At 41.5% G+C, this 24,128-nt stretch overlaps 1 protein-coding gene across 1 annotated transcript in view; it reads left to right on the top strand.

Moving 5' to 3' along the window:
* The window catches only part of LOC144770848 (putative DBH-like monooxygenase protein 2), a 138,202-nt gene that overhangs the window by 19,973 nt on the left and 94,101 nt on the right, over positions 1-24,128 (top strand). Inside the window, exons 2-5 of the mRNA XM_078655628.1 lie at positions 168-314; positions 15,805-15,966; positions 21,077-21,160; positions 23,231-23,395. Of these exons, the coding sequence (XP_078511754.1) occupies positions 168-314; positions 15,805-15,966; positions 21,077-21,160; positions 23,231-23,395 (558 nt within the window). The remainder of the gene's footprint in view (positions 1-167; positions 315-15,804; positions 15,967-21,076; positions 21,161-23,230; positions 23,396-24,128) is intronic.

The following is a 24,128-nucleotide window of genomic DNA, read 5'->3' as shown; positions in this document are numbered from 1 at the left end:
AAATGTAATTACACTCACATAAACCTTTTGTAATGCTATTATGTACTCCAACCACCTCCAACAACCTAATAAAAAACATATTTGCAAATGCATCTGTGCTGACACTCAAAACCAGGAAGGGATATCTACGCACTGATGAATATTCAGCAAATTGTGTTTCATTTCAGGACTACCATGCGATTGGGCATTTTAAGCCAATATTGGATCCGATGCAGAACTTCAGGCTCCTTTCTGTGACTGAAAATGAGACAAGTACCATTATGAGGTACATCCGCAAATTCAGAACATGCGACCCAGATGATGTCGATGTCACAGTAAGTGGTGATGGTTTGGGTGTGGGATTCATGATTTTCACCAATCACAGTATGATGAATCCATGTAGGCACCTGTAGGATCAGGATTGAATTAAGACTAACGTGATCATTAAAGCATTCCCCCTGTGCCATGATGAAAGCAATCTCTAAGCTTGGAAAGATGAGATGACAATATCATTTCAATCTGATGTTGATGATTTTGTGTTCATGTTGTCTTGCGATTTTGAGTCTACTGATTGGCCTAGGAATAACCATCACAAACAGTGTCTTGTAGTTGAGGTTTCCAGCCAATTAATAATGACAATGTTTAGCCACTTAGACATGACTCTTCAAGGTTTCATTGAGTCTCATCTTATGGTAGTAGATAATATACAGACCTAAATGAAGTACAGTATCATTCCATTTAGGTAAAGAATCATTAACAATGTGTAATATGCTAATCATGAGGAGCATGCCTAATTACATTTCAAAATGATCTCTCAAGATCAATGTAAGTGAACAGGCATCACATTAAATCAAGTTTGACTTGGGCCAAAAAGAGAGCAAATGGTCCTAGGTATTGTTTTCAGAGGTTTCTTATTAAAGACAGAGTGAAGTGGGGTTGCTGCAGCCCTGATTGTTTAAGCTTTTCACACAAGAGCAAATATTGGATCAGATTGGAATGAAAGTTTCTTTGTTGAGTTGCATGAAAGGAGAACATTTGAGGAGTGCTATATCTACTAAGATACAGTGCTTTTTGTTGCTCCCTTCGTGCTGCTTTACTTTAGAGTGTCCTGTGTCAGCACACACATTGTGCACCACAGTGCAAGGGTGTGTGTGTGATGTTAAGCATAGATTTTGTAATGCAAGAGTACTCCAGTAGAAATTTAACACATCTCCCCTTCTGTGTTTGGAGTGTGCCAAGTTTGTAGAATTTGCCTGTGCCTAATTATGCAAAATGACGGAAAGATTACGTGAAATTACAAAAAAGCAGTGTGCATAAAAGACACTCACATTCAGTTATGAACAAAAGTCCTGTACACACTTATACGTGTGTACAGGACTTTGGTACATTACTTTGTGTGGGATCCTCCTTCACACACATAGGGGTTATAGGGTGTTTCCCCTAACTTTTGGCACCATACTTACAGACATTCAGCACACTACACGCAGTAGCAGCAGGGCGCCTCTACTTCATAGACCACCTACACCCCACTTTTAGTCTTTTAACTCACATTCAGTTATTTTTGTGCATTTATTGTAATTTATTTTACCACAAATGGTGCGGTTTCAGTAAATATTTTACTGCAAATGCCCAGTACAAACCATTCGACTTAGAGGTTAGGAACAGGACGCATAATATACAGTTGATGGAGGCCCAGAAAAGGTAGATGGTAAAAATGTATATGGCTTTCATCTCAATATCCTCCCTAATTTAATGGACATAGAATTCTCTCCACCCTTTGAATTTCAAATGGTGCACAGAATATGATCTTGAAATAAAGCCAAGAACAGTTCAGTCATTGCCTGTTCCCTTTGGCGTCAACTTGCCTGTCAGGCTCTCTCTGTGGTTTCAGAATTCTGGCCCACATGAAAAAGTTGAGGCACATATCACTGTTTCAGCCGAAGTTTCCCAAGAGCCCAGCATCCGAAGTGAAAAGATCCTAGCATTGCAGCCTACTCTCTGCAAATGTTTTATCTGATTTGTTCTCCTAGATTTAGTTACCATGCTGATCAAAATTCATGGGAAATCTAAAGTATTTTATGATTCATCAGACCATGGAATTGTTTCAGAGACAGTTCTTTGTGCAGTGCTTGGCACTCTAAAACCAATGATTAAAAGAAGCAAATAGTTGACTCCTGTAAATCCCTACAACCCTGCTGATCAACCTGAGCATTATTAGGTAGAAAGATTGCATGCTACACAGAGAAATTATTTAAAATACCCAGCCAGGCATCACCACCTGTACAGGCTCCAGAGAAGCAGACTTCCAACACTGCTTATGCTGACCACAAAAACATCACTACCATTATTTACACTGTGTCCTCTTATTATAGAATACAGGGCTTAACTCCCCCAAATCTTTTCTCATTCTTTACTCAATAGACATGCTAAACTATTGCACACCGCTAAACCAGGCATTATCTGTAAAATAATTGCCTACCTTGTGGATCTTTAACATTACACTATACATGATTACAATGTAGTTGCATCCTTATAAATTGCGGATGCTGTGATGACTTTATCTGTATTTGCTATTTCATCTGCTGAAAATGTGAAGCTTTGGAAATGCATACTAAGAGAAGAGCACCAAGCCAGAAACAGCAGTTTAGGAAATTTCCTCTGCAAAAATACACTGGACTGGCAGATTTATTGTTCCAGTCACACTTCACAGTTGGCACAAATCCTACCAAGATAGAATGAGAAATGAAAGCATTCACAACTAAAAACGTATTCTGCACGGATTAAACCAATCTGCTTCAGTGTCAAATGCTGGTTATGCCAAGTCAAAGATGGCTTTTTTCGATAACAGGTATCTTAAAAGCAATAACATTCATACAATCATCAATAAAAATAGGAGGTACAATAATTAAGAAAAAATATGCAATCCATAAAAACAGTAAATTCAAATTTCCAGAAGATAGTAAGGGCAAACTATTTCAGATAAAAACTTTGTACAACAATAAAACTAATTCAATTCCAGCTTGTGTGCATAATGGTGTATAAAGGGACAGTGTAATAGAAGTAAACAGACCAATTGGCCACAGGATATTAAACATATAAAAACATGATAATTAATTTAGAGTGTTAAACATAGGGATTTAAACCTTACTATCCTAGCACAGCCAAGGTACTTGGCGATGCCACAGGTGAAGAGGGTCCTTGCGTCGGATTTCGGAATGCGCAGAGCAGCACTATGTTCACGGGTGCCCAGTTGGCTACAGATTGGTTTGAGCCATCTTATTCTGGCCTTCTTCTAAGCGGGACAGGCAAACATGAGATGAACCACGCTTTCAGTTGGCGCCTTACAGCAGGGGCAGTCCGCTGTTGTCTGATGTGGGGCGCCCCACTTTACAGTTAGAACTCGTACCGAGAGTGAGCCTACCCTAAACTGAATATAAAGTTCCCTGTCTTGCGGCGTCTGGAAAAATTCTAAGTAAGGTCCTACAAGTATGCGCTGCTTGTGGAGATAAAGTTCTTCTGTGAGCCTTCCGAATCTCAAAATGCTAAGCTCTTGGGCATCGACCCACGACGGATATCGCTTTTTGAGCTCAGCCTTGATAGGTGGGGTTTGGGTATCCCACGACTCCTTGAGGCCAAGCGCAAAAAGTGATTTTTTTAGGTTGCGCAACCACCTGATTCTTTGGTTGCCATCTAGGGCCATCAATTGTGTAAGCATGGAGGCGTAACTAGCAAAGTCAGGGTTCGACACAGGCGGGCCCAAGATAACAATGGCCTTATCCTGGCTATGTCTTTAAAAGAGCGCCTATCCATGTCGCTCATCAGGGGTTTTAGTGGTAGCTTGCTGGGAAGCATCACTAGATCTCTTAAAAATGTATGTTCAGATCTACTAATTCCATCCTTGTTGTTGAAACCCCATAATTCGACACCATAAAAGGGCTGAACTAACTGCTTTGGCTGCATAGATTGTAAGAGCGGGAGCCACAGGTCAGCTCTGTGAGGAGCGATGTTCTCTAGCTAAGGCTCCTGCCACACGTTTGTGGCTCAAAAGCATTTTGTCTGTGTGATGCCGCCAGTGCATTTTCTCAGCGAGCCAGATACCTAGATAATCGAATGTTGAGACTTACTCTAAACGAGTTCCATCTAACATAAAATAACCTCTATATGGCCTAAAGGGGTTAAACACAATAAGCCTTGTTTTGGAGGTGTTAACAATCAGCCCCCTAGACTCACAGAAAAGATTAAATATATCTAAGAGCTTTTGATGCCCAGCAGGATTCTTAGACATAAGGAGAGTGTCGTCCGTGAAGAGCAGAGTGGAGAAAACTAACCTCCCCGTTCACATATACAGAGAACTGGGTGACCGCCATTACACAACCCAGGCGCACTCCTCTGTTTACAGGGATCCTGTCTGTCTGTCTGTCTTCTGGTCTTGAGCCCCCCACCTCACTTGTACATAATTGCCCTCGTGAAGGCGTATCAGCAGATTCAGAACCATCGGAAGGATCCCCGTATCATCTCATAGGTGTCACATCCGCACACTGGGTACTAGGTCAAAGGCAGTCTTTAGGTCAATAAAGGCCAAATAAAGACTGCCCTTGCCAATTAGAACAACCTTCCAGTAGATTAAAAGCAATCTAAATGCTCGGTCCACCGTCCCTGTATGGGCCCTGAAACCCGCTTGGTACTGAGAGAGGATATTCTTATTGTCCACCTGATGGTGAATGCTCTGAAGCAGCACCCTGCCAACTACTTTCTGCAGAGCATCAATCAAACTGATTGGGCGGTAGTTGGCAGGGTCATCCCTTGCACCTTTTTTGAAAATAGGTACCACCTCTGCACCTTTCCATGAATCAGGTACTGCACTATCGTTTGCGATAGAATTGAATAAAAGTGTAATATAGTTTGCCCACTTGGGGGGGTGGAGGGGGGTCTGCTAGAAAAATATTCCCCGGGAGGCCATCTGAACCCGAGGCTTTTGATGGGACTATTTTCTTTATGGCTGCCTCTACTTCTTCTGTATTGAAAGGATCAATAACATCCAAAATGGGACAAGTACTTAGGTGGTCAACTAACCCAACTTGGGCAGTTCGATTAGACCCAGAATAATGTTTCCCAAAGTGATTAAACCAATCCTGATTTGTAATATGATTAGGAATTAAATCAGGTTCTTTATTACCTGACCGCCTAACCATATTCCAAAAGAGATTAGGATCCCTGGCTAAGCTTGCATCCTTTAGGTTTTGCCAGAATGTCTCATCCCACTCAAGCTTTGCATGGATGACAGCAGTTTTTCCTATTAAGGGAACATTTCTGCTTTTCATTGCTAAAATCAAAGCCTTTTTCTTCTGTCTACAATCCCCATTAAACCAAGTCCGGGAATTTTTACGGCATATAACTGGTTTATCAACATGGTTCGCTATGATAAAAATGAAGAGCCCAACTGAGCCATCATACTTTCATATAATTCTGGGACCTTTGACAAACCATCCTTTTCACTAAAGGCCTCCCGCAGTTTAAGTGTATTTTCACTGAGAGTATGCCTAATCTGAACCATTTGGGATTCTCGTGCAGCAATTCTTGGCCATTTAAGGTACCTACTGCAATTTGAAGGGACCAATTCTTCAGTCCACATAAGTTATCCTGTGCCCTGGATTGGGGGGAAAGAAAGAGCCCAGGAGGTTTCCATAGTCATGCTTAACGTATGATAGTCTCTATCAGTAGAAGGAACCACTTCCATACCTATTAGGGTTCTCCAAAGTCTAATGTCAACAAGTATATAGTCAATTTGAGAGGGGCAAGACACTCTGTTGTATGTGTTGGCCCCAGCAACATCAGAGAGGGTTCTACCATTCACAGCCCTTAATCCATCTTCTAAAGTGAGTGCACTGATCTGAATTGCTACCGAGGACGACTTCTTGATAGGGGGTATATTTAACAATGGGACACCCCACTTGGCGTCGTCTTCATCTACCTCCAGCAAATCTTCAGAGCTTAAAGGCTCGAATGTACAATTAAAATCCCTAGCAATCATAACATATGAATCTGATGGACAATTGGACAATTGCATAACTCCTGTTTCAGTGAAATGACAATATTTGATACTTTGCTCCCTGGGGTCCACCTTATATAAACACCTCCTCTACTACCCTTGATCGAGAGCCACATAATATCCGGGCTCGCACATTGGTGTTCAGTGATTTTACAACCCATATCGATCTTGACCCAAACAATAGGACCTCCGGTGTGAACGGCAGAAGTAAAGAAGCAAATATAACCAGACTTATATAGTGGGACTAGGCTCCATGTTTCTTGGAATATACAGATGTGATTCCTCAATCAAATCATTCTAATCGAGTAGAGACATTTTTTTTGGAGACCTGCCACGTTCAAGGAAAGGATTTTAAGCTGGGAAGTTGGAATTCCATTACCCAAAGGGTTTAGTGGGGCCAAGGGGGGTAGAAAAGAAGATGGGACCGAGGTATTGCCAATTGGTGCAGCCCAATAATCTGTTGCGCTACAATCAGGGTGGCTACTGTGTCGATTAGGTATTACTCAGGTTTGACCTGATTGAGTAGTGCTAGGGGCGCTTTGGATGTGAGTGGTTAGGGTGGGTTCTAATTCCTGCAATGGCTGTGAATCATGACATAGTCAATCAACCGCCTCAAGTAAGGACCCTCTGAATGTGTGTGCAGAGATAGCACATTATCATAAGCCCTTGCTGCAGTGATTGTTGGAAAGCGCCTAATCTGGATGGATGAGGAGACCGAGGGGCAGGACCTATACTCTACTGCCAAAAGATTTTCCGCCAGGTCAGGGCTGGTCAGGGTAAGTTCGATGCAGTCTGTAGGATTATTTTTGGACGTGCATCTCCGTGCCCTAATTATATATTCCCTAATCAGCAAGCAGCAACCCCTAACTTGACATAACCAATGTATAGATTTATTTTTCAAAGATTCATATTTCTCAGATCTACTCCTAGAGGCAATTTTATGGACATTAACCATGAAAACCATCTGTACCTGAATAGGAGGGCGGGTGGGTTGTTTATTCTGTTGGGCTTGAGCATTAATACCCATAAGTAGCTCTATTAAGACATTAATAGACCTAGTATGATTTGTGATAACATGAACTTATCATGTAAGGAATTAGCATAATCATAAGGGGCTGGCAATTCAACTCCTAAAAGCCCTTCACATTCCGTAATAAGATTGTCAATTCTATTCATAACACAATTGTTGGTACCAGTTGCACTCTTTGCTGCTTTCCATGCCTTTTTCCCCTTGCCCACCCCAGTGGCTGGGGCAATAGCCTCCCCGTACTCTCCATAGTTTTCCTTTTGCCCATTCCTACCTCGAAAACAGCTACTTTAGGTCAACAACAAGTTCACAAATGGGATATTTATACCAACAAGGAGGAAAACAAGGGGTTTCAAAGGTAGTCGACTTTAGGACACCTGAAGAGAAGTGAATAGTAAACAGTTAAAAATGGGTTGAACAGACTGAACTCAACACAGTACCTTAAAAATGTCTTCAAGAGATTTTTGTTAGAAATGTGTCCCAAAATTTAAATGAATGGGACTAGCCCTGCCCTGCCTTTTCCTGGAGATGATGGGCTAGGACGGGCCAGCCCTTGGCCCGCGCGCGCCCCGCGCCGCGGGGGGAGAGGCAGCGCTTTAAGCTCGATGGCAACGCCTCCCCCTCACTGGTGCCAGTTATGACTCTTGATTCCAAAATACAAACGTCCCTAGAGGAATCATTTATCTATCATTTCATATTTAAAAACTTCACATATGTGAACCAAATATTCAGCAATCAGGGACTTTCTAATAAAGCAGTATATTACAAATATTTGTTTTAATCCAATTTGAGAAAAAAACTCAATTTATCATGTACGGCAACCAATATACTACATATAGTTCACAGTAGTAGCACAACACCTTTTGTTTTTTATACATATGGGTAAAATAAAATCAACCATATATCGGAATCAGTCAGATATTTTCACATGCAACAAAAAACATGAATGAAAACAAAAAGGTGTGATAGATTCGACGTTTCAGTCTCTCTAATGGTCTATAAGATCCACCAGACCATCTTCAGGACGGTAATGTTGCACCATGCATTTGTTGGAACTCTTTTTAAAGGTTCTGCAACCTTTAAAATCAATAGTCTCCAAATGAGTAAGCCGTACGTATAAATCAATAATTTGGGCTTATTCCAGAACCGGCATCGCTCAGTTTTCCACTCGCCACAGAAGACCGAGACACTACTTGCAACATCACCGCTTTTGACAGTAACTACATAAAAAGTCCCCTTCTTAGTTTCCAGGGTCCAAATCCTATTGCATATGGTTAAAGCAGAAGTTCTTTTCAGACCCGCAGGTCATCCTCAAGTGGCATCTAGGATATGAAGACTACCCCTCAGCCAGTTTCTGTTTATTGATGGACCCAAAGACCATCACAGATTTGCCAAGCTAGTTTCAGCCAATAACTGCAAAGTCATACAGAAGCAATACCTGTACCCTTCAGGTAAGCCCCAGTGGACAAGAACCACCTTCCAGCAGGGCTTCGCCATCACTAGCAAAAAACATTAGTCCTGCCAAATTCCCCTGGTTCTGTTGCCTCCCCCCTCTACAAAACCACCTTCCACTGAGGGGTATGTTTTTTATGTATCAGCTAGTTTTGAACCAATTACAACACACCATTGGATGATCGAGCTGATCCACAAGGGCCAAGCCTTACACTTCCAGTCCCTCCCACCTGATTGCCCTTCAAATGCAAGAAAGTGCTTTTTTGCACACACACCTAAGATGGAAGTGGAGGTTCTTGATCTGACAAAGAAAGGGTCCTCAAAAGTGTTCACCTTAGAAGTACAAATTCTGCTCCCATTATTTTGTACTTCCTCAGAAAGTATGACAACAGTCTTTGACTTTCACTCTTGATTTTGGGCTAGATTCTTTTGGCCATTATCTTGAGGGGATTTAACCTAGCCCCCTAGATCTCCATGATGCCTACTTTCATCTGCTGCTCCATCCTGCTCACAGGCTTTCCACGAGATCAGAGATTTGCGGTTGGGTCTCAGTTTCTCATTCCATTGTTTAGGCATTTAACATAGTGCTGGTTTCCTTGGTAGCTTCACTGGGATGGTCAGGAGCCTGTGTGTTTCTCCATCTGGATGACTGACTGATGAAGGTAGGATCCCCCTACCAAGGCCACAGAACAACTTCAGCATATCATGACCCACCTGCATGACGTGGACTACACAAAAAAAATCAGAACTACCATCTAGGCCCAACACAGAGGTTGACTGTCGTGAAAGCAAAGTGAAAACAGTTTCTATGATGATTTATCCTCCTCCTTAGAGGTTTGTAACTATACAGGATGTGATTCTGCAAGCCCTGTGCTTCTAATCTTAGGTTCAGATATTCCATTATTTCTTTCTGGGTATGCACTATTGTTGGTTGGTCTCCCTTCAGTCCTGAACAGTTGTAGTGTGCCACAGTTACTGACATCTTCTCATTGTGCTACACTGATGACATGTGCAACATAACAGAACAGAGTCTGTGGTCTGTGTTGGAGCAACCTCTATACATAAATGTGTTGGACATGTGCATGTTCCATCTTGCGATTTAAGCCTTTCTACCTTATTGTGAGTGTGGTTTATCTTCAGAAATAAGACCCATCTGAAGAAAAAGTTAGTATCCTAAAGTTGCAGGGTTTATGGCTTACGTTGCCCCCTGGCCCGGCCAAGTATTTGTATGTCAAGGTTAGTGAAAATGAAACTAGGTACAGCCAAAAATATAGTTTTTTCCTTTTTCAATATCATCCTAAGAAAAGTGATTGTAAGACAGGAGAAATTACTTAAAGGTATTTTAGAGATGTCAAAAATACTTTGAATGATAATGTAATTAAATTGAGGCACAATTGCCATGTTAAATTTGAATAAAAAGGTTTTTTTTGAGATTCACTTTTAAGTATCCAGTTGTTCCGAAATCTATTACACAAGATGAAATGGCGAGTATTTGCCTCTGAAAATGGTGGCAACCCTAAGAGGGATGCATGTTTTGTTTTGCATAGTCACAATTAGGAACATTAAACATGATGAAATGCAACATGATATTGTATATAACACCTTAAGTTTTGTAACCCCTACATTTTGCACGATAAAGCAGATCCAAAACCAACAAAGGCATTGGTAAAAATTACAGATGAATGTTTTGAATTAAAGTACCATTCAGGCAGACAGGTACAGTATCTTTTGGCACTTTACAATCAATGGGCCTAAGCAAGCTACAGTTTTCATGCCAGAAAGCAAATCAGGCAGAAAAGCAACTCAGCTCTTCTTACCAGTTGCAAGGGTTGAAAGGGGAAGACACAGAAGACCTCAAAATATGAACAGTAAAATAAACTTTCTGACATATTCTCCAAAGCAGGTACACATAAAAATGCAAATAAAACAGAAATGTGTTATATGGGTAATGCTCTCCTTTACTTTTTTCTGCCTCTGTTTTTGTCTCTGTCTAATTTATTGATGATCTGGGACCTTGAACTGTGGATTGAAACATCTTCTCCCTCTAATCCCATTTCAACTTTTATTGAAGGCATAACATCCGTAGAGCTCTACCAGAATGTCCAGAGTCCCCAAGCACAACAAGAGCCATACATTGGATTTAGTTTATGGTTCAGAAAAATCTACAGACATTGTGAAAACCCTACCTCATGTCTGGTCAATACCTATCTTGATATTTTGAATCTAAAATCTGACTGTTCTCAGGGCTTAGCTAGCTATATGGCACCTTGATTTAAACGCCTTTGGAGCAAAATTGCTATTCCTAAACTCATCAGATACCTGGCGGAGGTCAATAAACAACTGAACTTTGATTCTTTAGACAACAGCTATAATCACTATTCTCTCTATATTGAACCTTAACTGGATGTGGCTCTGCACTTAAAAAAGTCAGTTCAAAAAGAGCCAGACAGGTCACACCTTGGTACACCACTGAACTCTCTGTGGTCCAAAAAAGGTGTATGAATTTAGGAAGGGATGTGGTGCACTGACTTTCCTTTTAAGTCTTAAGTTTTGATTTAAAACAGGAACTATTTAAATATGAAAAAACACTCATAGCATCTGCAAAAGCTGAATTTTGCTCCCAGCCGGTTACGGCTGCGGAGAACACCTCTAAGGAAGCTTCTAAAATTGAATGGTCACTTGCAGGATCAACCATTGTGCTTTCTCAGGAACTTGCTGACAAACTCATTCACTACTTTGCAGAGAAAATAGGTAGGATCTGCGACTCATTGCAAGCTAAAAGGCAGAAAATAGAGCCTAATTTGGACTACAGGTCAAAACGCACTGATTCCTCCATGGACCCTCCCACGCCTGAGCTTTTAGACCACGGCCCTATTGTGATTGTGACTCTACCTTGGGTGGGTCATGGGACAAATTGAATTAACAACAACTGCATTGTTCTTAATTTCGACAATCACGCTCTGGTGAGGTACCTACTATGCCAATTACCATCAGCTCCCACCATACAATCCCAGATCTTCACAGTCCCGCTGGGTTTCTTCTACAAACCATTACCTCGACTCAAAATCACGACTAATATTGTGGTACCCCTGGCAGCTAATAACCTAACCTGCACTCCCCAGCTATTTGAGCACAACCCATTGTTTGGAAATAGATATGCTGCACTTGAGGATTTGGGCACCTGTGAGTGACTCTGCTCCCTCCTTAATCCACTATCCCCACCCAGCATTTAAGAGTCTGAGGGTGAGGGAAAACAATTTGTGACAGGAGGAGCCACCAGGATGAGTGGCTCGCCTACTACCATATTGGACTTACACGACCCACTATCCCCACCATCATCTGCCCCTAGGGGGGAGTTTTCATTCCAACCTGACGAAGGAGCTATTTCACTCATCTCATGGAACATAGCTGGCTTTAAAAAGGAAAAACAATCCTCTGTGTGGGAATCAGGGCTGAGTGACATGAGCATAATTTGTTTGAGGGAGACATGGGCACAGAAACCTTTTTTCCTAAATTGCTATCGCTCTTTTTTCAAGCAAGCCATACCTTCTATCAAAGGTAGACCCAAAGGGAGTCTAATAACACTCATTGGTAACACATTCGTGTTTAACAGCTCAAATTACTTTCACATCATAGTAGCGAGGGGACAGAAAAATCCTGATTTAGTATTAATACATTTCTACAACAACAACTTCATAAATCCAGCAGGGGTTGTAGAAGAACTGAGCTTGCTTTCTAGTTATACCAGATGGCCATCTATTATATGGGTCAGGGATTTTAACTCTCACACTTGTAATCACACTAACCCTACCATATGTGGATTACTGATGAAAAGGGTCATCCCCTGACTCATTTCAACCATCATAACTACAGTAACACCCTAAATAGCTTACTGATGGCTTGGCACTTGGAAATTAATAATCCAAAATGCTCTCTCACAGAACAACTGGTGGCAATGTTTCATCTGGCAGGAGGTCCTCAAGTATTGATTTCATTTTGTTCCCTATGTCCTCATGCAGAAACATTAAGAACTTTGAGGTCACACCGTCTAAATTCAGTGATCACTCCTTTCTGCATTTTACGTTTAGCTGGCACTCACCCTAAAGACTGGGCACCAATTGCTTACCCAAACCAACACTAGCCCGGAAAAACGGCTACACTTGAAAATGGGAGAACATTGACCCAACAAAATTGTTATTGAAAATAGTGTCCTCCACATATAAGGAGATCTGTTTGTGTTTGAACTTACCTTCCAAGGTTAACCAAGGTTAACCAAAGCATGAAAGCATTTAGCAGAATTCTAACTTCAATAATGCAGCACCTTACTTGTCAAAATATCCCAAAAAACACCCTCACAACAAAGGTGGTTTGTGAAAATTTGCTCACGAGCATTAGCGGATCTTCATAAAGCACCCAACTCACAACCTTGAGATGAAAATGTTATCAGAAGCCTCAGTTCTGCTTATAAATCTGCAAGGCAGGAAAGAAAAAAGGTGATAGCCAACAAAGCCTGGGAAAACCTGAGATCAGCTTCCATTTCCAAATACAGCAAATCTTTCTGGAAAATAGGTAATAGTGCCTCTTTTCCAGAAACAGAGTGGGCCATCTCTGGACTTCCACATAGAAGAGGCCACATGGATAAGCCATTTCCCAAAAATATTCCAGGATCAAACACCCAAAATGCTGGATCTACCTGAGCCATATTCGAGGACTCCACCAGCACTGGAGGTCTCCATAGATGAAGTAGAAGTAGCTTTAAATCAATCACCAGTGCTGAAGGCACCTGGGCCAGATGGTGTTCCACTGGATGTCTTTACAACTAATACACCTCTCTGGGTACCGGTCTTCACAACAGCATTGAATGCCATAGCTCAAGCCGGCCCTCTGCCGTCTTGGAGACAGTCCATCATAGTCCCAATCCATAAGGAGGGGAGCGGCGCAGATTCGGCTAACTACCGCACGATCTCTCTATTGGACAGCACAGCAAAGTCAATGGGCAGACTGCTGCTAAATAGGCTGGAGGAGTGGGCAGTTGAGAACAGAATCCTCGCTGAATCCCAATGCGGCTTCAGGAAGGGGAGCGGCACAACCATACCAAATCACCACAATATACTCAGTTACTAAACAGGGGCAGCTAATTTTGGCGTTTATGTATCTGTCAGTGGCCTTTGACTGCGTGAGCCACAACAAATTGTGGTCGATCATGCAGTCATTGGCCGTGGACCCATCCATAATCTCATTTATCAGAGAACTATATGGAAACGCAGAGGCAGTAGTCTGATACGGATCACTGAAATAATATCGAGGGACAGAATATCGACCATCAAAAATATCGTTGACAAAATATCGACAGTCAAAATATCGAGTTTCTATCTACAAACAGGTAAGTACAAAAATATCGAGTTAAAAATATCGTTTACAAAAATATAGTTGTAAAAAATATCGTATTTACTAAAAACAGTGTTAAATTAAATTAATATTAATAATTAATTACTAAAATATACTTAAAATTACTTAAATTAACTTATAATAATTAAATAATTAATGAAAGTTAAATAAATATTTTTTTATTACATATTTATTAAAACATATATATATATATAGTAACAAAATATAATAAAATAATACCCAAAAACTGAAAACTGACCCTGAACCCTAAAAATACCCCTTTACCCAAAAACCCAAAACTGAACCTGAACCCTAAAAATACCCCTTTACCCAAAAACTGAAAACTGACCCTAAACCCTAAAAATACCCCTTTACCCAAAAACTGAAAACTGACCCTGGACCCTAAAAATACCCCTTTACCCAAAAACTGAAAACTGACGCTGAACCCTAAAAATACCCTTTACCCAAAAACCCCAAACTGACCCTGAACCCTAAAAATACCCCTTTACCCAAAAACCCAAAACTGACCCTGAACCCTAAAAATACCCCTTTACCCAAAAACCCAAAACTGACCCTGAACCCTAAAAATAAAAACGATTTTTTTTACTATCTATATTATATACTTACATATTTTCACTTTCTATATTATTTACAGTCGATATTACTTCACCTACCTTAAAAACGATATTTTGGCTGTCTATATTCTGTCCTGTCGATATTTTGTCCAAACGATATTTTTGACTCGATATTCTGTCCAAACGATATTTTGGAGTCGATATTATGTCTGTGCATCGTCTGATACAGTAAACAAGGGGAGTGCACAAAATCTTTAAGGATCGATACATTGTGCCTTAACTATATGCTGTAAAATCTTGCCCCACTGAAATTATTGTTTGAAACCCTATATCCAAGGGGATGATCATTTTAAAGAAAATTTAGGTTAGTTTATAGGGAATAAAGGTGCACCACAATCAAACTCAATATTGTAGCTTCCATACAACTTTTGTCTCAGAAGCATCACTTACACACTGATCATTAGAGTTTCTGGTCAAAATCCCCCAAACAACAGCATGTCCTCAAACCCCACTGGGATCAAACCGACCAGCATTTCACACCAGTAATATCAAAGGATGTCCGGTCTTTTACGGCATCCAAAAGCAGTGGGGCTTATTTACACGCCTGTAGCGTCATCCTTGCAACAGTTTAACATGGGAAAAAGCGACGCACCGCTGGGGCACTGGCCTTGTAAATAAGCCCCAATATCCTGTTGCAAGCAAGACCATTAAATGTCCCCGATGAATAGCGGGGACCGATCCGTCATCACTCCAGGATATGAAGGGGTGCTGCCCTGTGGCTGATGCCACTAATTGCAGTGCCATCTTTGGAAGGACCTGAGGCACTGAGAGGTATAGGCTGGATAACCTTTGAACCTGATGCCCCCATATTACCCAATAAAATACCTAGGTTTGACTTCCCCAACAGTTTCTTAATTTTTCTGCAGTGTTATAATGGCCTGGGGGCGGAGCTTGGCATTCACTGGGCACCTGTTTTTTGAATGCTGCTGTACTGCCAATTCCAACCTGCTATGTAGCGCCAAGACGATAGAAAAGGTGCTTTACAAATACACGTTATGTTATGCTAGCTCCCCTTAATCAGGTAACTGACTTTGAATAATATTGAGAAAGAATGAAGACCTTTAAATTTCAAAACATTCATATCAGACACTTGGGGATTCTTTAGTATCGAAGTTTGTTTTATTAAAGGTCACTGTTAATGCATTCACTTCTGCGTAAAAATAGGAGAAACTGCAATTCCTGAAAATAAGTCTGTTTTTCAATTTAGTATCAATATGAAATAACGTAAACAGAATGTTAAGTAACATAATGGCTTCTATCTCCCCCCTGTTTAGGCAAACACCCAGCGCATCATCGCTGCCTTCGGGGAAACCGACACCCTTGAGTACCATGGACCGAATCAACATTTCCAGGCGTCTGTCCAGCTGCTGTCAGAGACACCCGTCTCACAGCCTGATCCGGTTCCGTCCTTTTCCTACGACCTAAAAATGACCAACGTGAGCATTTTTTCTAAAAAAATTGTATTTATTTAAGTATTCATTTGTATCTGTGGTAAAGTATATCTTAAAGAGGCCGTGTTTGTTGGGCTTTGATCATCAGGCATGGTGTGTTCGATAGAATGGGATCTATAGGTATCAATTATAGGCGATTGCCTTTAAAACTGTCCCCATCTCAGCAGGAAAAATGATTCCAATTATTGGTAGTTTGGGGTTGATGGAACCTTAGGAAAAGAGCAGGGATGCCTGGGCCACCAAAGAAATAGATCATTTTGCAACTGAAGTATTCAACATGCACTAATAAGAAAACAGTTTAAAGTTAACAGGTCTTCCCTTTAAAGATCGATCCTGGCTTGTGGGCATTGCCAGTGGTTTGAATGTCGTAAAACTTTCATCTCGATACTCGCGCTTCCAGTGTTTGGATAAACACGCAGGCACGTGCTCCCAAAGCAGCCATCTGTTATCCCATTCCAAGATGGCCACTGTGTGTGCACATGTGCTCATCCATCGTAGGATTTGTGTCATTGCACAAGAATCATGAGGCACTAATGGACAATCCTAGGTCCTATTTCCACTGTCTCTAGGCAGACCTATTGTTTACAACATATACCATATGTTTGTACTGGAACAATGCTCAGACACATGCTCATGATTGGATGGTATTATTGTCTGTACCGGATTTGTGGTCTTGGTTAGAGGGCTGTATTCCCTATACTTATGTCTGTCCCATCCAGGAGCATTTTTGGTTCTGAGTCCTCTAAAAAGATGATTAGAAACCTTCTACTGCTGACTTAAGTGGTTCATTTGTAAAAGTGCTGGGGCTCTCCTCAGGTGGCAGCTGACACATGCACATTTCTCCTCTTAGCGCTACCCAAAACATAACCAACTACTAACCATGAAAGTTGGGAGAGGTTGTGGTGTAATGGCAAGAGCTGCTGACTTCGGAGTTGGGGAACCAGGTTGGAGTCTCAGCGTCTGGCTCAACATCCTGTGATTCTGGGCAAATCATGTAATCTCCCCATGCTTACCATAAATGATTGTGTCCTTAACTGGTGCTCATGAAAAGCGGCAGTGCTGATGATTACGTGCCGGTGCTGAGCAACAGAAACAACTGGCTCAACTTAAGCGATGACTACATTAAAGAGTATCAAGGTCGACTTGAGTGTGTGAAGGACTTTTATCCAGATGTGCTATTTACTGCTTTCAAAATACTACTCCAATTTTGTGATCAGTTTTTTTTCAACAATAATTTTCCAAAGAAGTAAGAGGGCCTCATTACAAGGGACCCAGAGTCCTGCACAATAATTATAGCACATGATAACATTTTCGAGGTGTTCTGGCTTTATTCTTTGAATAATGAGCCTCAAAATGGGACATAACATGCCGATAGATGTTGGTGTCATTACATTTTCCAGGTACATTTCAATACTTTAAATTAAGACCAAGTATGTATGTCCTACCGTCCCCATAGCATGAATAGTCCTTGGAGAGGAGGTGGTTTCGCTACGACCGCCACACAGACTGTACTGAGGAGAAAGACAACCACAGCGATAACTATACCAAAGAACAGCTTATGCCTGCCTCCTTCCTTTGAAAAAAATGCTAGTCCTTTGTTCATGTTTTACTATACTGAAAGAAACAAGTGCCTGAAGGTGAATAATACTGTGGAAAACTGTCAATATTTTTTTTCGTAGTTATCACAATTATCCCTCTGTTCATCTATATAATCAATTATATGTTGAGACAATGGGTTCTGCCCATCTAATCAGCCCAGCTTTTTCACTTTTTGGTCACCTGTTTTTGCCCTTTTACTGTGGGGGAGCCTCATAACCTTTGACTCACGTATGGTAAACTCATGCAAAATTGACTGCAAGTGTTTACCACCAGTGTCTGCCTCCTGAGATAAGGCCGCTGTGATGCAGCGAAGGGAAGGAGCAATTGGCTGGTTACACATGAACACATGTGCACATGTGTGTGCACGCATGTTTGGGCTGTTTTATTTATTTTTTTATTTTGTTTGCATTTGTATGGCGCACAGCTACCCAACAAAGGGTTTCCCGGCGCAGCAGATTCCAATAGCAATGCAGTCACAGAAAACTAGATGTTAAAGAGCCATGTTTTTAAGGCTTTTCTGAATTTGATGTAATTCGGCTCAGACTGCAGTGTGTGTGGCATTGAATTCCAAAGAGAAGGTCCTAGGAGTGAAAAGGACTTGCCACCCATGCGTGACAGCTTGATCCTTGGAATTTCAAAATGATTTGCCGTGGAAGACCGAAGAGATCTGGAAGGACGGTAGGGGCGCACCAGATTTTGCAGATATTTTGGAGCGGTGTTAGTGGAAATCCTGTGCATAAAACATAGGGATTTAAATTTAACTCGGTTTGCAATTTTTAGCCAGTGTAGCTGCCTGATATATTTAGTGGTTGGAGTAAAGATGGGAATTTTGCAGAGTAGTCTGGCTGCTGCATTTTGTACTGATTGTAACCTGCGGGCAGTGACTTTGTTCGCCCCCAGGTACAAAACGTTGCCATAATCTAGCCTAGATGTTATTAGGGCATTGACAACTGTTTTCTTGGTGTTTTCAGGCAGCATCCAACAGATCTTTTTTAGCCATTTTAGTATGGCGAAGCAGGTGGCTGAAGTCTTTACCGCTTGCTGGTGTAGACTGAGTGAGTCGTCAATAATGACGCCCAAGTTGCGAGCCTGAGTGACAGGGTTAGGGAGGGTGCCCATTTCAGTTGGCCAGTGTTGGGGTCCCCAGAGTTCTTTGTTTTTGCCTAACACGATTAACTCGGTTTTTTCGCCGTTTAATTTTAGGAAGTTTTTTTGCATCCATTCAGCGAGTTTACTAAGTCAGAGTTGTAGGGGAGAGGAATTGTCAGAATCTGCAGCTGATAAAGAAAAGAGCAGCTGGGAATCATCAGCGTAAGAAAACATTAAAAGCCCTGTTTCCTCCACTATCTTGGCCAGGGGACTCATGTACACGTTAAAAAGCAACGGGCTAAGAATGGAGCCCTGTGGAACTCCGTGTTTAAATGTCATGGGATCGGAGCAAGCAGTTTGTGAGAAGACCTGGAACGTGCGGTTTTCCAATAATGATCTAATCCAATTGAGAGCCGCTCCACGGATGCCCAGAGAGTGGAGTGTCTGGGCGAGGACCGCATGCGACACGGTGTCGAATGCCGCACTGAGGTCGAGTAGCACAAGTGCCACTGTTTCGCCCTTGTCCACCATGCGACAGATATTTTCGGTTACCCCCAGTAAGGTGGTCTCTGTGGAAAAACCTGCACGAAATCCCGACTGGTGGGATGGTAACAGGTCATGAGTGGCAATGAAATCAGTAAGGCAGCGATGTACATGCTTCTACAATATTTTTGCAAAGGTGGGCAGCGAGGATATTGGGCGGAAGTTAGCTGGCAAATTGAGGTCTGCGCCAGCTTTCTTCAGAAGTGGATGAATCATTGCATGCTTCCATTCACTGGGTACACATTGTTCCAGTAACGAAGCATTAAGAAGATCAGTAATAGTCGCCAAAACATTGCTGTTAAGCTGCTTTAGGACTGAGCATGGCAATGGGTCTTTGGGTGAGCCAGATTTAATAGTTTTTAGCAGCCTTTGAACCATATCGGGATTCAGCAAGGGCCAACTATCAAGTCTGACAGAAGATGCATCAACCAGAGTAGAACAGTCAGGAGTACCCGGGATAGGTGATGGACAATTGGAGGTAACTTCAGAGGTTGAGTTACATTTATTAGAAGCTTGGTTAATATCTTGGTGAATTTTGTCGACTTTATTGATAAAGAAGGCGGCTAACAGGTCACATTGAGTTTTGTTAAGTTCAGGTGGAAGTTGAGACGTATTAGAGCCAGCCAGCTCTTTTACTAACTTAAAAAGTGTTTTGGAGTGGTCTAAGGCATTTGTGATTTTTGTGCAGATGGGCTGTGCGTGGGAGACTCCTGTCCTTCGCAGCCTGGTAACTGCACCCAGGTAGCTTGATGTGGAGGAGACTCAGTTTTGGATATTGACCTGGGGTAGGCCTCATAATGTTAGAATACACTCATAGGGTAAGTCAGTGGTGTTTTTTATCTTGTCTGTAGAGACACTCCCTTGAGTTGGCCTTGGACTGCTCTCCTCTGCTGTCCTGAGGGAGGTAAGCACTTCAATGGAGTCTTTGGTTCCCAATGGATGGCAAATGTAGACCCATTACTTGTGCGGGGGAACCGAGTGGAATATGGGGTAGCCTGTGGGGTAGTAGGGGTGGGCTCCCTGATCTTCCCTCACCATCCAGGACATACAGGGTCCTCGAGAAGGACCAGGCTACCCAGAGAGAAAAAGTAAAGAATAGAAAAATGCTGTCAGTGCAGAGCGAGGCTACAACAAAGAGAGCGGCTCTCAGGAATCAAGAATAGTGATTACTTGCCTACACCACCTCCCAAGAGTAGACCTCTGCTGCCCTGCTGCCTGAGAGAGTCAAGCGCTACAAGTGGTGTATAGTTCCCAGTGTAGGGCTAATGTGGACCCATTACTTCTGCAGGCCACACATCTAGTGACCTGTTTTCTTACACTTATAATTGAGCTTGCAAACACTTCTTAATGAAATTCCTCCTATGATATCTGCTTTAGGTTTAGATTTAAGCAGGTAGGAAGTAACAGGTATCACTGCTTGTTTCTATGTTTTTACTGGCAGATACATAAACATAAAGGTGATGCATCTACATGCAGAGCCTGCTTGGCTGGTAGACAGATCCCTTTATTCCACCTGATTGTGGTCTTTAACATGGCCAGTTTTGAAGACTCCTTGAGCAGGGGTTGGAATTTCCTTAAGCAATATTACTGCTCATCATTAGGCATTTTAACATTCTGAAGGTGTAGGCATTCCAGGCACATATTTGAACCCTGCCTCTGTACTGGTGAATGGGTTGATTTTCACTCATTTTTTAAGCAAGAGACAAACGTGTAAAGCTAGAGAGTAAAGCAATTTTTTTCTGAGTATTGTCAGCAGACACTTGAAAAGGTTTGTTGTAGAATAATTCTTATTGAAAGGATCCTCCATCAGGGTGTTACAAACTGTGCTCTTACATTATCTTTTTTCCTCATGTCCAATTTTTAGTTTCCTGTGCCATCTACTGACACGACATATGGCTGTGCATACCTACCGCTGCCTCAGGTGCAAGTGAAGCATCACGTCTATAAGGTAACTTTCTGCTTACTCATTAGAGTTTATTGCCTTGTTAACCCATGTGCCATGTTCATCATTTTAGAATTCAGAACATTGCATTGATTGGCATTCATGTAATTGACCATTATATTGCTTGATGCTGGTGGTTTACCTGACTATACACCACCAACGTCATGACCAGGCATGTTTATCCAGTTAAATAGCACCCTGGTCCTTAACATCCACATTGCACATTGCTCTTCTATGAGTGTCCAGTGCTATGAAAGGTACATTATAGTGGTAAAATATGGACTCTGAACCCCGTCTATTCAATCTCTAAATCTGTTGCATTTAGTGATATTCACAGAAAAAAAACAATGGCTGACTCCATCAAAACTAGTATGGATGCATCCAAGGTGAACCTGATTAATGTGATAAGCAGTTTACTTCACATAAAAGCAAGGAAAGACTGGTGCAAGGTTGTGTTCCTTTTCACACTATTAATTGAGGAGGGTTGTCCAATACTACAGGAGGTCCAGGAATATATTCCAGGGACATTTGGTAACAACTATACTGTCTTACCCTGTATAAATTCTCAGAACAGTGAAGTATTTGGAAGCAAAGAAACATAACTATATATTAACAATCAACAATGCTGATGGGCATAGGGCCACAAACAAAGCAACTTAAAACAAGGGGTTAGTGAAGAATTCCACTCCAACTGTGTAGTTTGAAGAGTTGTGCATACTCCGCACAGAGTTCCGAAAAACTCTGCAAAGCGATGCAGAGTGGAGTGTTTTCGCTTGCACAGCTTGCCAATGTTAAGTTGATGAGATAGAGAAAACATTTGAGAGACCACCGCCCTGCTGGACTTCTGAACACAGGCGGTCGTGGGAGGTCACTATGCTCATATTGCGAAAGATGCTGCTCCCATTGAGGCAACTTTTGCTCGCATTGAGGAAGCTGCCGCTCAAGTAGAAAATCTATCGAGCTGCAGAAAGAAGCGGGGCACTCTGCGTGATGTCATTTGTGCTGATTTTACTGCGGGGGAGAATCTCTTGGTGCTAAAAATATCATCTGCACAAATAGCATGATGTACCGTACTCCGCCTCTAGTGGATCAGAGGTGGAGTTTTTTTGGGGGGCTGTTTGCAGAGTTTTGCTTAGAGCAGCTCCATGAACTCTGGCCAGGCCTACTTAAAACTCCTACTAATCAGAAGGAAAAACAAATTGATTATTAATTATCTAGAGACAAATGGACGGGGTATTGGGTTTACTTGTTTATTTAATGAATAGTAAATCCCAGTAGGATGACTAGCAAGTATGCAAATATTCTCTTAAGAGTATCATTATATGTGATTTTATTATGCATATTCATTATGGATCTCCAGAAGAAATGTATTTAATCATTGGTGAGTTGTGAGCTCTGTCTCAAGGAATACACATCAGAAAAAACATGAATGGCCTAGCAATATTCTTACATTTAGATATTAAGAAATGTGGCCATTAAATAGGTTCCGTAAAACACTCAAGGGTGTATCTATCAAGGCACTCCTAACATGTTTATTAACTGCAAAACAATGCTGAAGGCTTAAAATGAAATAGAAGCTTGAGGGTGTCAGTAAATATACTAATTACAGCTCTAATTAATGGTACGAATGAGTTAGCTCAATGCCTATTTAACAGTGGACCAGACTTCAGTCCAGTGAAGAATTGCCACTGTACAGATTGACATTATAATTCATTATGATCCTCCAATGAGCAAGGCTTGCCTAAATAAACTGGAGTGAGTGTAAAGCTGATAGGTTCATAGGAGATTTTATGGATAACCATAAAGTAGCAGGATTAGGCTTGAGTTAATTTGTTTGGAAATGTAATCATGTGTGTAAATAGCCTGAAAATAACTCTTGTCTATGATCTCTGTATTGGACACATGAATGAGTCTCCGGAAAAACAGGAAAAATTGTGACTAGTAGAGAACTCCACTGGCAGTGAATACATTATATGACATCTTACAAGAACTGAGAGCCATATCTGAATGCAAGTGTACCCTCCTGCTCATCAATACAAGAGACCTTTCAGTAACATGTATCTTTCCCCTTCACAGTTTGATCCGATCATACAACGTGACAACGGGAATCTGGTTCATCACATGATTATCTACGGATGTCCCAACGCTACGAACGTCTCCGTCCCACCGGGGATTTGTATGAACAATACGGAGTTTTTCCCCTGCAGACAAATTATTTTTGCATGGGCTGTTGGTGGTGGGGTGAGTCAAAGAATGAAGAACTGAGGTTGTCTAAAGTCTGTGTTCATAAATACCATGTCTTATATACCTCCACACAACATTTTCAACGCTTGGCTTACCACAAGGGACATACCTTTTGGCCAACCACCATTGCTTGCTATTTTGTTAAAAACCTCTTCTCTTATTGTATCACAAGCGATTCTTGTATATCACACCATCGCTTCCCCTAATTTGCTGCTTTTATCAAACTTGAAACTCAATGTACGCTTCTGCCCTTGTGTCCTTGGTTGCACTACCATTACTTTATATTGTTCTCCTCTGTCACTGTATGATTTACTTATTTCCTTAACTTAAAGAATAGGAGGTTCCTTCAACACCAGCATTTCAATATCACTTACGGTGAGTTTGCTCAGGAGTATCGCAGCTTAAAAAAGTCTGAGAAGCAATTAAACACCAAGAAGATAAAAGCTAAAGACAAGAGAAGAAAGGGAAAAGAAAAAGAAAAGGAAAGGAGGAGAAAAAACTATACCGAAAAAATGTCAAGCATATGTCAGAAAAATTGTTTAACAGATATTTCTGAAATATGGTGATAAAAAAAAAAGGGGCACATTATCAAGGGCCATATTGCCTGTATATTGCTGGATTTCCAGCGATATTCACGCATTGAGCCGCCATCAACGGATATTTTATCGCTTTAGGGATAAACGTTGCTAATAGCACGTTATCTCAGCGATAATATCTGCCGATACGCAGC

Source organism: Lissotriton helveticus, chromosome 7 (genome assembly GCF_964261635.1).
Source record: "Lissotriton helveticus chromosome 7, aLisHel1.1, whole genome shotgun sequence".
Classification (NCBI taxonomy): Eukaryota; Metazoa; Chordata; class Amphibia; order Caudata; family Salamandridae; genus Lissotriton; species Lissotriton helveticus.
This window is presented reverse-complemented; position numbering and strand designations above follow the sequence as displayed.